The sequence below is a fragment of the Momordica charantia genome (genome assembly GCF_013281855.1).
Source record: "Momordica charantia cultivar OHB3-1 chromosome 9 unlocalized genomic scaffold, Mcharantia_2.0 BLBB01000009.1, whole genome shotgun sequence".
NCBI lineage: Eukaryota > Viridiplantae > Streptophyta > Magnoliopsida > Cucurbitales > Cucurbitaceae > Momordica > Momordica charantia.
Genome location: NW_028275167.1, coordinates 4,313,199 through 4,331,802, shown reverse-complemented (window position 1 = coordinate 4,331,802; position 18,604 = coordinate 4,313,199). Strand labels below are relative to the sequence as shown.

The 18,604-nt window shown below is 32.8% G+C and overlaps 1 protein-coding gene across 1 annotated transcript; it reads right to left on the bottom strand.

Annotated features, from left to right (window-relative positions):
• Positions 1-3,144: 3,144 nt before the first annotated feature.
• Positions 3,145-17,652, bottom strand: LOC111021615 (uncharacterized). Its single transcript, XM_022298638.2, is given in 11 exon segments — positions 3,145-3,468; positions 3,471-5,189; positions 6,126-6,950; positions 6,953-7,538; positions 7,540-8,240; positions 8,243-8,590; positions 8,593-9,345; positions 14,708-15,157; positions 15,160-15,658; positions 15,660-16,697; positions 16,700-17,652. Coding segments are annotated over 11 exon segments (7,173 nt in total). The 5' UTR covers positions 16,874-17,652; the 3' UTR covers positions 3,145-3,388.
• Positions 17,653-18,604: the final 952 nt, after the last annotated feature.

The window sequence follows — 18,604 nt, the reverse complement described above, 5'->3', positions numbered from 1 at the left end:
GGTAGATAGAAAAAAATAATTCATATATTTCAAAAAATGTCATCAGCTTTTCAAAATTATTTTGAAAATATAGTAAAATATTAGATTTTTTTAAATCTACCGCGTACAATGTCTTTTTATATTTAATATGTATTTTTATACAATCTATAATTTGTTTCAGGGTAGGCGTGGTAGATAGAAAAAAATAATTCATATATTTCAAAAAATGTTATCAGCTTTTCAAAATTATTTTGAAAATATAGTAAAATATTTGAATTTTTATTTTCGAATTTTTTATTATCCGATTTAAACCTTATGATATTTGATATACATCAAAAGTATATCAGTATTTGATATAAATCTAATGTATATTTATATCTGATATACATCCAAATAATATCTGATATACATTTGATACACATCTGATATATTTCTAATATATATCTGAGGTACTCCTGATATACATTATCATATGTATTCATGATATAATTATCAGATGTATGTATTATATTTTTAATATATATATCTGATGTACCTCTAATTTATGATATATTAAATATATTTGTAACTGATATACTAAATATAAGGTATATCAAATATTTAATTTTTAGTGGTATATCAACTGTTTAAATTCTAGTTTACCATTGCAATTTATTAATTGATATATTAATATTATCAATAATGTTGATTACTATATCACTACTATTTATTCTATATTAATATTAATTAGATATTAAATAAATATAATGGATATCGACTGTTTCAATTTATAAAGTATATCAGATTTCTAATGAATGTTTTTTTTTTGTCGTGCATGATCCACGTAAACCCTTTATACAATAACTTTATATTTCAATTTTTTTTTTTTGCACCATTGTTTTTCATATGAAAAAAATAGTGGATATAATAGTATTATATCAACACACATGTATCATAATTATATTATTAGATATCATAGTTATATTAAAGGTATATCAATGGTAAATTAGAAGCATATTAAGTATATATCAAATATATATCAGTGTTATATTAGTGGTAAATCATATAATTATATATAAGAAGTTATATAAGTAGATATCATAGTTATATCAGTGATATATCATTTATATATCAATGGTAAATTAAAGACATATCAAGTATCTATCATAGATATATAAATGTTCAGCATGACAAATCAATGGTTATCATACGTATATCAGTGATAAACCATATTAGAAGTTTAGTAGATATCATAGTTATATCAGAAGTAAATCAATTATATATCATTATTATATCAGTAGTATATCAGAAGCATATATATTGTAGATAAATTACAAATGTGTGTAAGATATATTGTAGGGTAAAGTTGTAATTTTAAAAATATTATATTTGGAAAAACTAAATGTGGTTGCTATTTTACTTATTTTACTAAATATTTTTGCTATATTTGCAACTGCCCCTTTTTTTAATATCTTTGGTAGAGTTTGAATATTTTGTTAAGTAAATATGAAGAGGTGATGATTCAAACTTACGATCTTTTTTATTAAAAATTGTTGTTTTAACAATTGAGCCCAGTTGATATTATAGATAGAAGATTTGAGCTTTTGTCCTTTAAAATGTTATATTTTAAAGAAAAAAGACAATATGAACAATGAAAAAATTACAGAGCTGGAGTTCAAAATTTTGATTTTAAATTTAAAGAAAAATGACGAAGTAAAATTCAATTGAAAATTTTTATAGTGAAAAAAAAAAGTAAAAAATAGTGAGGGTAGAAGATGAAACGTAAATAATAAAGATAAACAAAGATGCGGAAGAAAAGTAAAAACAAATAATAATAATAAAGGAGGGTAGTTATTGGAAGAAATAAACGAGGGTGAAAAAATAATTTCACGAAATGGTGACTCAAACAAAGGTTAGAATAATAAGTATTGAGAATTGAGAATTTTACACCTGACAAAAATAATGCACCTCTATGGCCTGCATGTGTGTCAGCTTTATATCTGACATTTACTTCAATTTATCCTCTAGGAAATTAATTGCTTGCACATGGGATTAATGGCTCAACTCAAATATTTGGAAAAACCGAAGCTTAATTGTTCACAATTAAATATATGGAGATGGAATAAACACGTTTGCCCAAGGAACAATTATCTGTTTCTTGTGAACATAAAAGGAACTAATAATATAGACAAATATAGAACACCAAACCATTTTAACGTGAACAAATCTCTCCAAATTTGAGGAGTAAAAAATCACGTGACCGTAGTCAAAATCTCCACTATCAACAATATTAAGTATACAAAAGTCCTCTTTAGTCCAAATCAGAGGCACACACAACAAGATAAATATATCATTCAAATTTGACAATATTACAAGAGAGAAAATAGAAAAAGAGAAAAAAAAACCTCACTTCATAGTGGCATTCAAATATCATCTTATACCAGCTCGATGGAAAGGAGACAACTCAAAAGGGTTCAAACAACATTATTTTGGATCATTTTCTTTCCTTCCTTCCTCCACCTGTGTCTGTTATACTTCAGGGCTTACTTAGTAGGTCTTCTTTTCTCCACTATTTAATAGAAAAACATAAATAAGATTAAGATTACCTTTAATTCACTTAGTATTATTTTATACAAATTTATTATCAGTCAATTTCAACACTTATCGATATGAAATATATAATTAAAAATGGTAAAACACAAGAGACTACATTAAATTTTTGTATAACAATATAAACTAAATTAAAAAAAAACACCAAAATATATTAGAGACTAAAACACAGGCAAAGAGACAAAAAAAAGTGGAAGTAAGAAGAGAACATAGGCGTGAGAGTTGTGTGATCACGTTTAAGGGAAGCAAAGAGGTTACCTGAATGATTCAATGAGCAAAATTTTCAGAGAGATGAAGGCTGAGAAATAATTCTTGGGTTGCATCCCTTCTGGCTGAAAAGAAATTGAAATGAGGGTTGAAAGTTGGAAGTTTGCGCAGACAATTAGAATAGAATTTGAAGACATTTAAAAATAAATGAGGTGGGGGAGATGGCTTCAGCTCGTACCTGATGAAGGTTTATTGATTATTCTGTTATCTTCCAAGTGTCAAGGCTGAGGATATACGCTCGGGACATGGGCGATTTTAGGCCAGTCTTCTCCATTTCCTTTCTTGCACCCTTTTATCAATTTTGGGCATCCATGCATCAAAATCTCTTGCAAGGAGTGGAGATGGCGGATCCCTTCCGGCAGCGAATTTAAATTAGAACACCAAGAAACGTCCAAAAGTGTAAGTGAAACGAGGTGGCCAATTCCTTCAGGCAGCGAAGTTATCTCTGTACACTTCCAAATAAACAATGATGAAAGTGATGTAAGTTTGCCAATCCATTCCGGTAGAATCGTTAAATTTGGACATAAGCCTATATTCAAATTTTGAAGAGTTGTCACATGTTATTAGTAAGGTCGAGATATCTCAAATGTTTCAACTTGCCAATAGACTTGGGCAATTCTTTCATGTGTACCTCAAAACCAATATTCGTAATTGCAAATGAATAGAAATGATTATGTGAAGGGTTTTGTTACGACGAATAGGAGGATAATATAATGTTCTCAAATTCTTTGCCTTTGTTAAAAGTTGCGGAAGTTCCAACACTTTATTTGAGCTTGACTCAATGAACACATGTCGAGTTCTTTTTACAATAGTCCCAACATCCAAACTTGCAAGAACACATTCTTTGTCAACTATTGAACTTGCAAGATCATGCATGAAGTCGTGCATCTTGTACTGTTTAATCTCTCCAAATTCATCATTTTTTATATCTTGAAAGAACGACCTCCATAGTAACTCCATGAAATAATCATCACCAACATCTTCGATTGCCTTTGTACTATGTGGTTGAATGAAACCTTGTGCGACCCAATACTTTATCACTCCATGCTTTTGAATATCATAATCTTTAGGGAATAAAGCACAATATGTAAAACACTGCTTTAAATCAGACGAGAGGTGGTTATAACTAATCTTAAGTATTGATTGCATCTCATGTGTAGCCTTTGAAAGTTCATTGTCCTTGAAAGACAACCAATCAACTTCTGATCTCTTGGAATGTAGATGTCGTCCAACAATTCTTATGGCAAGAGGAACACCTTTTAACTTCGCCGCAATCTCCTTGCCAATTTTGATAAAATTTGAATTCTCAGGCTCCTTTTCTACTACCTCCAAAGATGCCATTTTTGTAAACAATAACCAAGAATCATCTTCATTTAGATTTTCTAAAGAATATAACGAAGACACATCAAATGTTTCAGCAACTTGTTTACCACGTGTGGTGATCAAAATCCTACTCCCAGTTGCACCACCCACTAACAATCTTTTCAAATTAATCCATTTTTCATAATTCTCATTCCACACGTCATCCATGATGAGTAGATATTTTTTACCGTCGATTTCATTTCGAAGTGAACTTTGCAATGGATCCATCTCAAGGGGCTCACATCTCTTCTTTGTAGCAGACTCTAGAATCTTTTCAGCAACAATTTTAACATCAAATTGTTCAGAAACACACACCCACAGTTTCAGCTCAAAATGTTTTGATATCTTCTCATCGTTATAAACAAATTGAGCAAGTGTGGTCTTTCCTAATCCTCCAATTCCAACTATGGCAATCACTCCAATATTCTCTTTAGAGTTGGTATCCAACAAAAGATCTATGATTGCTTTCCTTTCATCAGCCCTACCAATCACTTCCCCTTCAGGTATAAAAGAGTAAGTCTCCCGTTCCTTCCTATTTCCATCATCTCGCATATTCATCATCGCCACCAAAAAGTTTAAGTTTATTTTTTGATCAGCATCAATATCCTTTAATTTCTCCCTAATTGCCTTTATTTTGTGACCCATTCGAAGACCAAATGCAATAGGATTTGATTTGGAGAAGAACATGCGTACCTGTGCGTTCTTTCTTCCACACGTGGCCTTAACTTGTGTCCTTAAGGCTTCGTAAGAGAACTCATCAATCAAGTCATCAACATCGTAGAGAGCATCTTTAAGCCTTGAAATCCAAACCTTCACCGCGTGGCGCTTGGACTGCTGCTCCTCTGCATCGAGAAGTACGGCTTTAATGGAGGAAATGGTGTCTTCTAGTTTGTCAAGCTCATCATTGAGACCCCAGATGGATCCCAGACTTCTGAATGCGTGAGAGCCAAGTTTCATTATAAGGCTCCCCGCAACATCGAACAAAATTGATTCTGCCATTGAGGAAAAATGAGAAATTGGTAGAGAACAGATTTAGAGAAAGGCTTAACAACAACTCAGGTTTTCTTGTGCAAAATATTTGTAGTTGCCCAAGCTTTCAAAAGTTTGCACTAAATTGCAGAATAGTGAAGGGACAACGAGTCACATGGACCTTAAATCAGACACCAATTGCCATAAACTTCCAAATGCATAAGGTTTCTTTGGATATCAAACTCAGAATGATTGCAATTCGTACCTATATCATTTATTCATTATCTTGAGATATTATGATATCGTGGTTTCCTATATTATATATCTTTACAATTTTTATTTCGTTAAGGCATAACAACCCTCTAAAGATCCGAAGTTCAAATCTTTCTAAGATGATTCGAAGTTCAAATCTTGCAACGTTTATTTGTGGTTGAACTCCATGAAAAAGAAAGTCAATCAATAAAGGTTGTAAAAGGGTCAAATTTCAATAGTTTTTCATTCCTAAATTATGATAAAAAAGATTATATTATTATTACTGCCTCCACTTTCTTTTCATTCCTAATAGGCATTCCAACAAAAAGCTATAAAAACCATCATCAACCAAAAAGTTTTGAATTTGAATCTCTACCTCTACATGTTATATTAAAAAAGAAAAAATTAATCTATAATTTATTTTTAGAAATGTAGAGAAATTACAAAATTTTCTGTTTTAGATTGCCTAATATTTCTCCAACAAGAGTGACTTAATGACATTCCTCTCCCTAAATCAATCTTTGATTTTTATGTTGGATCTTCAAATCATGGCAAGTATTAATAGTGAAAATAAGGCATCCAAAGAGATAAAAGGAAAAAAATAAAGAAATAAAAAGTAAACAGTGCCTCTTTTTGTTTTTTTTTTTGGCATGGATATATTTGAACTATTGCATACCCCACGAAGATTTATAGAATCAAATGCCTACCTCGCGGATATGTGCGCAAAATATTCAAATGTACTGAACACTGGAGGTGGCTGATCTCTTTTGGCAGTGAAGTTAGCTCTGGACAATAATAAATCCCCAATTTTGCAAGTGAAGGAAGGTTGCCAATTAATTCCGGTAGACTCGCTAAATCTGAACCATTCATAATCTCCAATTTTGAGAGTGATGTGATGTTGCCGATCCATTCTAGTAGACTCGTTAGATTTGGACAGAAATGTATAAATAATTGGTGAAGATTTGCCCCACGTTGCAGATGATTGGACAAAAACTCCCCTTCGGAAATGAGCCAAAGGTGTAGACCGGAGGGACGTCTTGGAAAATTTACTTTAAATGGTACAATATCCAATAATCCTTCCACGTCAATATGGTATAGTATTGAATCCATTGTTTCCAATGAATTGGAAGGTGCACGACATGCCATCGAAGCAAACAGAGGACAATCCAAAACATACAATTCAGAAAGGCATGGAAATATACAATCATTTGTTGAGGTTTGACCCTTCTTCAACCATCCCCTCAATTTAGGCGTGTCTGAAATGATTAAAACCTCGAGGGATGGAAAGAAAGTGGATGAACAAGGATAATCATTGTTGCTTACAATGTACTCGATACAGGGCAAGTCTTCAAGATGAAGGACCTTGAGATTAGGAAATGGATCAAATTGAGGGAGATGCTGCAATCTTTCACATGATGAAACTTTCATGCGGACTAGATCACCAAAGGAATAAGAGGACGAGGATAGCCAATTACATAACTTCACTCCTTTGTATCCCACTATACATATTTCTTGAGTATTTGGATGTGGCTGCATTCTAAAACCCTTTTGTAGTCATCATCCAAGGCATTGATGGTAGGATCATTAAATGAATCGTCGTCCCGCTTCCACTTTAACACTAACTTTTGAAGACCCGACTTTAGTTCCAGGAACTTAGCATTCGTTTGTAGATCAACAGTTGAACAAAATTGCAATCCTTCGATAGTTAGAGATCCTCTCAGCTTGTTAAGTCCATTCAACTCGCTTAGTCCACCACCACCATTATTATATTTTTCTAATACAAATAAATTCAATGTTTGAAGATTAGTTAGCTCACCTAGTCCTCTTGGCATATGAGTCAAAGCAGTGCATCCATCCACATCAAGATGTTTAAGGTTGATCAAGTTTTTCGTATCAGTGGGTAGTTCTTTTAATTTATAACAAAAACAAAGCATCAGGGTTTCCAAGTTCTTTTACTGAGTAATAGAATCCGGAAGAAATTCTACCCCACTACTTGAAAGATCAAGATGCTTAAGATTGATCCAATTTTTTACATCTTTCGGCAATTCTTTTAATCCTACACATCTGAGGATAAGTCCTTCCAAATGGTACAATCCAGTAATAGAATTTGAAATTTTTTTTTGTAACTTTACCAGTAATTTTAATTTTCAGATATCTCAAATGTTTCAATGTCTTAATACATTTGAGAAACTCGGCACTCTGGAAGTAAATACTCAATTGCAAGTCCAATGCCCGTAGTCTCAAAAGATTATGAAAGACACACTCAAAGATTTCATTTAAATTGTTCACTCTTTCGAAGAAAGAAATTTGATTAGTTCGAAGAAAACATGTCCTCAAATTTCTTGCCTCATATAATGTTTTTGCAAGCTTTTCCAATTCTTTCCATGACATTAAGTCAAATGAAATGTGACGAGTTCTTTCGTTGAATGTGCAAGCATTCACGTCACGGGCACATTCTTTATCTACTATCGAACAAGCAAGATCATGCATCAAGTCATGTATCTTACATGCTTTTATGATTCCCAATTCTTTTTTTGTGACGTCTTGAAAGAATGACCTCGATAATAGCTCCATAAAATAATCCTCACCAATATCAGCGAGCTTATCTTTGTCGTTTGGTTGAATGAAACCTTGTGCTCTCCATTGCATTATTACTTCATCCTTTCGAATTTCATAATTTTTAGGGAACAAAGCACAATACAGAAAACATTGCTTCAAATTAGACGGGAGGTGGATATAACTGAGCTCAAGTATTGATCGCAGGTCTTCTAAACCTCTTTGTTCCGTAATTTGGTAAAGTTCCTTATCTTTGAAAGACGATCTTCTGACTTTTTAGCATACAAAAGTCGTCCTATAGTTTTTATTGCAAGAGGGACACCTTTTAATTTTGCCACAATCTCTTTACCAATTTCGACTAAATTTGAATTCATAAGATCTTGTTCTGATTGTCTACAAAATGTCATTTTCTTAAACAATAACCAAGAGTTGTCTTCATCCAAGCTTTCTACAAAATACAATGGAGATGAGTCAAAAGTTTTTGCAACTTGTTCACTACGCGTTGTGATCAAAATTCTACTCCCTTTTGCACCATCTATCAAGGATTGTCTCAGAATTACCCATTTCTCATGATCCTCATTCCACACATCATCCATGATGAGCAAATATTTCTTTTCACATCAACTAGCTTTCTAAGTTTACTTTGCAAGGAATCCATTTGAAGGCATGACTCAGGTCTTTTCCCCGTTGCAGACTCTATTATTTTTTCGATTATAACTTTTACTTCAAATTCTTCAGAAACACACACCCATAACTTCAAATCAAAATGTTCGACCAACATGTTATCATTATAGATAGATTGAGCAAGGGCAGTCTTTCCTAATCCTCCCATTCCAACTATAGAAATTACAGGATCTCTGTTGGTGTTGGGTTTTAATAGCAGATTTATTATTGCTTTCTTGTCATCATTCCTATCAATCACTTCCTCTTCAGGTATATAAGAGCCAGTCTCTCGTGTCTTCCTCAATCCATCATCTCTTATATTTATAATCACACACTCAGAGAATTTAAATTGGGTTTTCTCGATACCAATATCTGCTAGTCTCTCCCTAATTGCCTTGATTTTGTGACCCATTTTGAGAGCGAAAGCAATAGGATTCGATTTGGAGAAGAACATGCATACCTGTTTGTAGGTCTTTCTTCTATTATCTCTAGCCATAACTTGCATTCTCAGGGTTGCATAAGAGAGCTCATCAAATAGGTCCTCAATGTCGTAGAGAGCATCTTTAAGCTTTGAAATCCAATCCTTGACTGCATGGCTCTTGAACTGCTGCTCCTCTGCATCCAGAACCACGGCTTGAATGGCAGAAAGCATGCGTTTGAGCTTGTCAAGCTCATTAACCACGCCCCAGAGCAATGCAAGCTCTTGGCCTGCGAAAGACCCCAATTTCATTATAATTTTTCCTGTAAGGCTGAAGAGAATAGATTCCGCCATCGATGAAAATTGAGTTTGGTGGGAGGAAGGCTTAACAAATAACCGAGGTGATTAAGTGAGGTTGGGTAGTTGTGGCAATATTATTTCACACCAAAATTTATAGACTATAGAATTATTATTGGACACCAAAAATTAATCTCAATGTACTGTCTGCTTTTCCAATAAACAAAACCTCCATTGACCAACCTCCCACCCAGTCTTTTTATAATATTGTTTTCTTTTTCCACTTTTATTTTTTTAAGAAAAAGTTAATTTCTGCTTTTCCAATAAACAAAACCTCTATTTACCAACCTCCACCCAGTCTTTTTATAATATTGTTTTCTTTTTCCACTTTTACTTTTAAGAAAAAGTTAATGCATATGGAAGACAGTAAGATTTTTGGAGATCTATGGAATGTGGGGTCTGTCCACTTCACCATTCCACAAATCAATTGACAATTATTGAGTTTACACAATTTCTCCAAATTTGCTTTGCTTTTGAGAAATGAGAAGTCTTATTATTACCCTATATACCAGTCTATCCACACATTCAAACAATAATTGCACTAAATATTGTGCTTATAAGTAACCTAAATATCTGTTATACTCTCTTGTATTTCTGTCTCATAAAAATAAAAATACTCTCTTATATTTCAGTGGTTTTTTCCTTAAAAAAAGAAACACTAGTAACAATTGTTTAAATACTTTTTAATTTAATTATTTATGTTTTAGCATTTTGTAGTTATATTTTCTTCATCCATTCATGTTAAATGTGATTTGTTGGTAAGTTCATCGTATCGTATGATATATATTTGAGAAAAAATATATTATTAATGTTATTTATCATAAATGTTAGTGTAACAAACTAGACTAACGGTCAAAGGGAGTATAGCGTTCCGCAGTAATTGACATGTATCTCTAATCAAAAGGTTGTGAGTTCGATCTCCAACCCCATATGTTGTACTAAAAAAACAAATAAACTAGATTAACTACATAGTTGAACTAGTTAAGACATCGTGAAAATTTTTGTATTTCAACCCTTTTTGCACACACGCGCAATATATATATATATATTCAATTTGAAAATACATATATATATGATCTCTCAATTTGAAAATTTTAGATGATAAATGAGAAGTAAAATTAATAAATCCATAAACTTTCATAAGGCATGTAAAACCATTTTGCTTTCATTATTTATTTGTTTGGTTGAAATGTACTAATTTCCTTCATCAAACTTATTTCTCCAGTTTCTCTTTCTATCTCGTTAGAAAAAGTTATATAATACTCGATTTTGTGCACTGATCTAGCTTGAAATTTTTTAATTTCGTTTTCAGTTTTTTAAAACTTTGTGGAAATTTTGAAAACAATATTTTATGTTTTCAAGATTTTTAGATTTGGAATTTGAAATTTTAAGATGCATAATTACATTAAAAAAAGATAAATTTTTTTTGTAAATATATTAAACTCATTTTATTTTTATTAAAATTAAAACAATATAAGTAAATACAGAATATACAACAAATTTTAACCTGGAAAAATTCCAAAACCATGCCACCATAGTCAAAATCTCTACCAATCAACGATAATAGCTGATAATAGCTGCACAAAGGTCTTGATCTAATCACAACTAAAGACCCCCACACAACAAATATATATCTTGTCAATTTAAATACCATTACATGAGAATAAATGGAAAAATCTCCCTTAAACGAGGCATCCAATCATCCTCTGATTCATTCATTCATGTTGATTTTTGGGTAATTATCTGTTTTTCCTTCCTTCCTTGACCTGCTTGCAACAGATGATCGTTTCTCTCTATTCAGAAACAAGTGCAAAGCATTGATAAGATTCAAAACACACCAACTCAATAATCCTTCAACTACAATGGTAGAAATTGAACTACAAGTGCACAATGAACACCAAAGCCAAAATAATTACATCCCAACTATAGAAAAAAAAAAGAGCAGGAGAAAGCAATATCATTATCCATTATTCCGTACGCTTGTCTATTATATAAGACTTTTTGAATCTGTTTCCAAGTTTTGAGCTATGCTTCTGCTCATGAAATCAGCCAAGAAATATTGAAATTAAAATGATTTCCAAGAGTATGAACTTTGTAAAGCTGAGAGTTACATTCAAGATCAATATGAAGAAAATCTCAAGCTAAAAAAAAAAGGAAAAAAAAATGTGGAAATAAGAAGAAAATATATAAAGGTGGGACTTGTGTGAGTTTGAAGGAAGCACAGAGGGAGTTTGAATGATTCGCTCATTTGTTTACGAGTTGTTGGCTCGAATAGGCTCAAGGTGATGGCAGTGGCGTGATGGTATTGGTTGGGGCCATAACAAATCTGCTGCTTTTAGAGTGCGGTGAGATGTAAATTGTAATAGCTATATGTTCAAGGTGATTTCTCTCTGAACACTTGTCAACCACTGAAAAGATGAGATGATGACGAGTCAGCACAAAGATTTGACTTGGGAAAGGATTCTCACATCGAATCTCACTAAAGAGGTCGAGCCGACCTATCTCTTACCTCGATCGCTTGGAAGAACTACCATCTTTCACTTCGGCTGTCTAAGTTGCCGGTCGTGCCGATCAAAAGACACTCCTTTAGAAAACGATGTCTAACACACTCTATGATAACACGGTGCGATTCTTGGGCTGTCGGAGAGCTGTTGGAAACTTGTCGAATTCTCTGTTGGAAGCTCTGCCTATAAATAAAAGCTTGTCTATGTGCCCAAGAGATCTGGACTCGGTCCAATGTCGAATTTAGGGTCGAGACAAGGTAAACTCGAATCGGACTGTGCAGGAGTCAGGAGAGAACTATATTCTCTCGGAGTATAATATTATGTCACCATATGAATACAGAAATACAATAAATAAAAAAGATCAAATATTAAAGAATGAAAAGGAACACAATAAGATTCCAATCAGGATATAGATCTAGTTGAGTTTTCACTCGTATGAAATTCAGAATGCAACCAATAATTACTGAGATGAATAATTTTTAAAACAATCTATTTCAATAGTAAACTCATCATCTATTACTCATCATCTATTACTCATCATCTGATGAGTTTACTATTGAAATAGATTGTTTTACTGTAAAATCAATGAGGCAACACTTCCAGTCCCACCAGCGGCTCCCACATAACAAATTCTTTCTGAAGCTATGGTGCATCTTTGCTCAAAAAAAGTGCAAATTCTTCCTCTGGTCTATCCTTCACCGAGCATTAAATACGCATGAAAGATTGCAGAAACGCCTTCCAAAAATGAGCATCAGCCCAGACCGGTGCTATCTTTGTGAATCGGCATCAGAGACTTTGGATCATATTTTTCTCCACTGTAAGTACACATAAAGTATTTGGTATCGTCTTTTCAATACTTTTCAGATTTCCTCCGCTCTCCCCAGCCATATTGATAATTTCATTGTTGAGGTTCTATCTGATCCGCTCACTAAACCAAGATATATTCTCTAGAGCAACACCGTGAGCTCGATTCTTTGGCATATTTGGTTGGAGAGAAATCATCGTACTTTCTCAGGCATATCGAAGTCTCCGGCCAACTTTTGGGAAGATATAACTATTTCAGCTTCTCTTTGGTCCTCTAAATCCCCTTGTTTTGTAATTATGATGCAACCATCCTATCTCTAAATTGGAGTGCTTTCGTTTAGCCCTCCTTTCTTTTGTGTATGTTTCTCACATTCGTCAATGAAATAGTTTTTCCAAAAAAAAAAATACTAAACCCATCTGTACCGTTGAAAGAATTGAACATGGCTTGAAAACTATAAATAAATAAAAGATGTAATATACGTTTACATGACGATTGCTTAAAGACAAGGGAATCTGTTTGGATTGAGTCAACTAAATTTTGAAGCGAAAACATAAATATGGAGGTAAAAGCAGCCAAGAGACAAGGCAAAACGTGTGTTCTTTAACCATTCATTTGACTTCATTGATGGATTAATCAAGTTTGAATATGGAGTAAATATCTCCTCTTCGGCAAATCTAATAGAAAATAAGCAAATAGGAAATAAACAAGCAGAAAAATAATATAAACAAACACAATACACCAACATTTTTATGTGGAAAAACCTCACAAATCCAGAGTAAAAAACCATGGAACCGTAATCAAAATCTTCACTATCAATAATAATTAGGCACACAAAGTTTTCTCTAGTCTCAAGTCACTACTAGAGACACGCGATAGATATATAGATATATATATAATAGAGACATGTGAGGTAAGATATATAGCAAGATAAATATCTAGACAATTGACAATATTACATGAGAAAATTGAAAAATTCATCTTTAAAGCGTAATCCAACCATCGTCTGGTTCACTCATGTTGCTTTGGGTAATCTCCTTCATCTCCTTTTTCCACCTTCATTTGTTTATACCACAGATGTTCTTTTTACCCTATGTTCAGAAGCAAGTGGTTCAGAAACCAACCCAATCCTTCAGTTCCAATGACAGAGATTAAACTACAAGTGTACAATGAACATAAAAGCCAAAAAATGATTAAATCCCAAATTGGTAGATTATTTGACTAGAAAAAGAAGAAAGAAAGAAAAGATGAGCATAAATAAGAAACCAATTATATCATTACCCATTTTGTGGTTGGCTGTTGTCAAACTTTTTGAATCTGTTTGCAAGTTTTGTGCCTGGCTTCTGGTCATGAAATTAAATCAGTTAAAGAAATATTAAAATAAATTAATACTGATTTATTGGTGTAGAAACATTGTAAATTAATACCCATTTCAACATTTATCAATATAAATAGTAAAATTGAAAAATATTAAAATACAAAGGACGAAATTGAAATGATACCCCAGCAATAAAGATTAACATATATCTAGCAAAAATAAAGAAAAATTTGAAATAAGAAGACAGCATAGGTGGGAGTTGTGTGAGTTTGAAGGAAGGTTAATTGCCTGAATGACTTGCATCAAACTTTGGTCATTTTGTGTATAAATTAAGCCAAGGATCAAAATGATCACAAATTTTGGAAGATATAATATTCCTCAAAATTTCCTTTCCCTCACCATGGTCAAGGCGGTGGCACATTAACCCTTCTGGTGGCGATGATTTCAATGGTTGGCATAAGATGTTGTAATACGATGGCCGTAAAGAAATTGAAATGAGGGTTGAAAGTTAGAAGTTTGGGAAGGAAATTACAATAATAAATGAGCTGGTTGGGAGATGGCTTCACGTACCTGATGAAGGTTTATTGATTATTCTGTTATCTTCCAAGTTCAACCCTCGGGACATGGGCGATTTTAGGCCAATCTTCTCCATTTCTTTTGGGCATCCATTCATCCAAATCTGTTGCAAGAGTGGAGATGGCGGATCCCTTCCGGCAGCGAATGAAATAGCCGGAAGTTAACACCTGTTATGTTCATTGATTGCAAATTGGCTGCACACCATGGAATGGAAGCCAACTGACCACAACGCTTAACCGTTAACTTAGAAAGGCAAGACATCGTTGTTGGAAACGAGACACTATTTTGAGCTAATTCCCCTAATGTTTCATCTTTCCACCGCCCCTTCAAGTTAGGCATGTCTGCAATTTTTAATTCCTCGCAGCCCCGAAGGATAAGTGTTTCCAAATTATATAATTCAGTAATGGAATTTGGAAGGAATTTTATATCATTACTATTAGTAAGGTCGAGATATCTCAAATGTTTCAACTTGTCAATAGACTTGGATAATTCTTACTTTAATACCTCAAAACCAATATTCGTAATTGCAAATGAATAGAAATGGTTCCGTTGAAGATTTTCTTATCATCAATAGGAGGATCGTATAATGTTCTCAAATTCTTTGCCTTTGTTAAAATTTCTGGAAGTTTAAACTCTTTATTTGAGTTTGACTCAAATAACACATGTCGAGTTCTTTTTACAATAGACCTAACATCCGCACTTGCAAGAACACATTCATTTTCAACTATTGAACATGCAAGATCATGCATTAAATCGTGCATCTTGCACTGCTTGGTCTCTCCAAATTCATCATTCCTAATATCTTGGAAGAACGCGACCTCCACAATAACTCCATAAAATAATCTATCACCAACATCTTCTATTGTCTTTATACCATGTGGTTGAATGAAACCTTGTGCGACCCATTGCTTTATCACTTCATGCTTTTCAATATCATAATCTTTAGGGAATAAAGCACAAAAAGCAAAACATTGCTTTAAATTAGATGAGAGGTGGTTATAACTGATCTTAAGGATGGATTGCATCTCATTCTCTTGTTGGGTAGGTAGCTTTTGAAAGTTCATTGTCTTTGAAAGACAACCAATCAACTTCAGATTTTTTGGAATATAGAAGCCGCCCAATAGTTCTTATCGCAAGAGAAACACCTTTCAACTTTGCCACAATCTCCTTGCCCATTTTGATAAGATTTGAATTCTCAAGCTCTTCTTCTGCTCCCTCCAAAGATGTCATTTTTTTAAACAATAACCAAGAATCGTGTTCATTTAGAAAATCTAAATAATATAAGAATGACACATCAAATGTTTCTGCAACCTGTTTACTACGTGTGGTGATCAAAATTCTACTACCAGTTGCCTCACCCACTAACAACATTTTCAAATTAACCCATTTCTCATAATTCTCATTCCACACGTCATCCATAATGAGTAGATATTTTTTGCCATCAATTTCCTTTCGAAGTAAACTTAGCAATGTATCCATCTCAGGGGGCTCACATCTCTTCTTTGTAGCAGACTCTAGAATCTTTTCTGCAATAATTTTAACATCAAAATCTTCATAAACACACATCCATAATTTCAGCTCAAAATGTTTTGTTATCATCACATCATTATAAATAGATTGAGCAAGTGTGGTCTTTCCTAATCCTCCAATTCCAGCTATGGCAATCACTCCAATATTCTCTTCAAAGTTTGTATCCTACAAAAGATCAATGATTATTTTCCTTTCATCAACCCTACCAATCACTTCCCCTTCAGGTATAAAAGAGTAAGTCTCTCGTTCCTTCCTATTTCCATCATCTCGCATATCCATCATACCCACCAAAAAGTTGAATTGTGTTTTTTGATCAACATCAATAGCATATAGTTTGTCCCTAATTTCCTTTAGTTTGCAAACCATTTTAATACGGTTTGATTGGTAGAAGAAGAGTCATACCTGTTTGGTCTTTCTTCCACCTTTGGCATTAACCTGTGTCCTCAAGGTTTCATAAGAGAACTCATCAATCAAGTCATCAGCGTCGTAGAGGGCATCTTTAAGCCTTGAAACCCAATTCTTCAATGCGTGGCTCTTGGACTGCTGCTCCTCTGCATCAAGGACTGCTGCTCCTCTGCATCAAGAAGTACGGTTTTAATGGTGGAAATAGTGTCTTCAAGTTTGTCAAGCTCATCACTGAGACCCCAGATGGATCCTAGACTTCTAAATGCGTGAGAGCCCAATTTCATGATAAGGCTCCCCGCAACATCGAATAAAATTGATTCAGCCATTGATGGAAAATGAGTAAGTTGGTATTTAAGGCTTTTTAACAACTCATGAGTTTGTTGTTGCCCAATGCATGCTTTCAAATGTATGCACTAACATTGAGAATAGTGAAGGGACAAGGAGTCACATGGCCTAAATCAGACACCACTTGCCATAAACTTCCAAATGCATAATAAAGTTTCTTTGGATGTCAACCTCAGAATGATTGCAATTCGTACCTACCATTTTATTCATTATCTTGAAATATTATGAAATTTTGGTTTCATATATTATCTTTACTATTTTCATTTTATTAAAGCATAAATAATATTCTAAAGCCAACATGGGTTTACTTCGGCGGTTCCATGGCAAACGAATAAGTATTCGAGAGATTATTATTAAGATCAAATTAAACATGATTAAATTAGACGGTATTTCAACTTCAACTTTTTATATAACTGTAGATGAAAACACTTTTTTTTTTCAATAATCGAAAAGTAGTGGTTCCAAAATTGGAAAGAGATCAAAAAAAGTTTTTGAAGTACTTTTATAAGAATCCATGGGATGTTTGGCCCACATGGGTTTGGAATCAGTAGCCTGAGTTTGTTAAGTTTAGGAGTTTGATATCCGGGATGTTGTGGAGCCTGTGTTTGGGGTGCAGGGTTGGATAACCTGGATTTGTGTAGTCAGATATTTTTCACTGTTTATTTTGTTCTATTGTTTAAGGAAATGTTCCATAGTTAGATCTAATTAAATTTATAAACAATCTTGTAGGAGATAATTAACTCATCTATTTTGAATTTTGTATTTCTTAATTTTGTAGGAAAGAATGATGATTTTATAGGATTCATACGACCTCGTAGGTGTGGATGAGATTAGCCTCAATTGACTCTCCCCTGATCTCTTCCTCCACACATCTCCATTATTTTTTATTTTTTTTATTTCTCGATTTTACTTTTTACATTATTTGTTGTTGTAAAAATAATAATTTATACAAATTCTTTCAGATTTTTATATTTCATTTTTTTAGTTACTATATAAGATATTCAAATATTTCTACCCATATATTTATACTAAAATTATTTTTGGTTATAAAAATATTAAAATTATTTATATCATGGTAGTAAAATTATAAAATTTTTTCATTTTTTAATCATTTAAAAAATATCAACATAAATATACAAATTTGGAGATTGAAGTGGTTTAATTTTAGTCTAATTAAGCCACAATTAAATTTTCATTTATTAACTAAACAATTTCTATAAGTTTTCATGATTTTCACAAATATTCTCAAAATTATTTTTGCCCTTCGTAAAATTGGAAGCTCGACATTTTCCTCGATATCAACATTTTAAATATTTGTTAAATATGTCTTACTATAACTTAAATAATAACATAATGTTTCTATATAAAGTATAACTTTAGGGTGGAGTTGAACTCATGACCTTTTGATCATAAATATGTGTTTTAACCACTTGAGCTAGGCTCAATTTTGCATACAAATTAAAATTTGAAATGTGTTTATAGATTAAAAAAAAAAAGTTAATAAAAACAAGGGTAAATTGTATAAACCACTCTTAAAGTATCATTGTTATTATAATTGCACCCCTAAAGTTTGAATCGTAAAAATTAAGCCCTTAAACTTTTACAAATTTAAAAATTATACCCATAAACTTTCATGGTAAAAATTAAATCCTCCAACTTTCGTACCGATACAATTATACACAATTTTTTCTTGACTAATTTGGGTTTCTTCA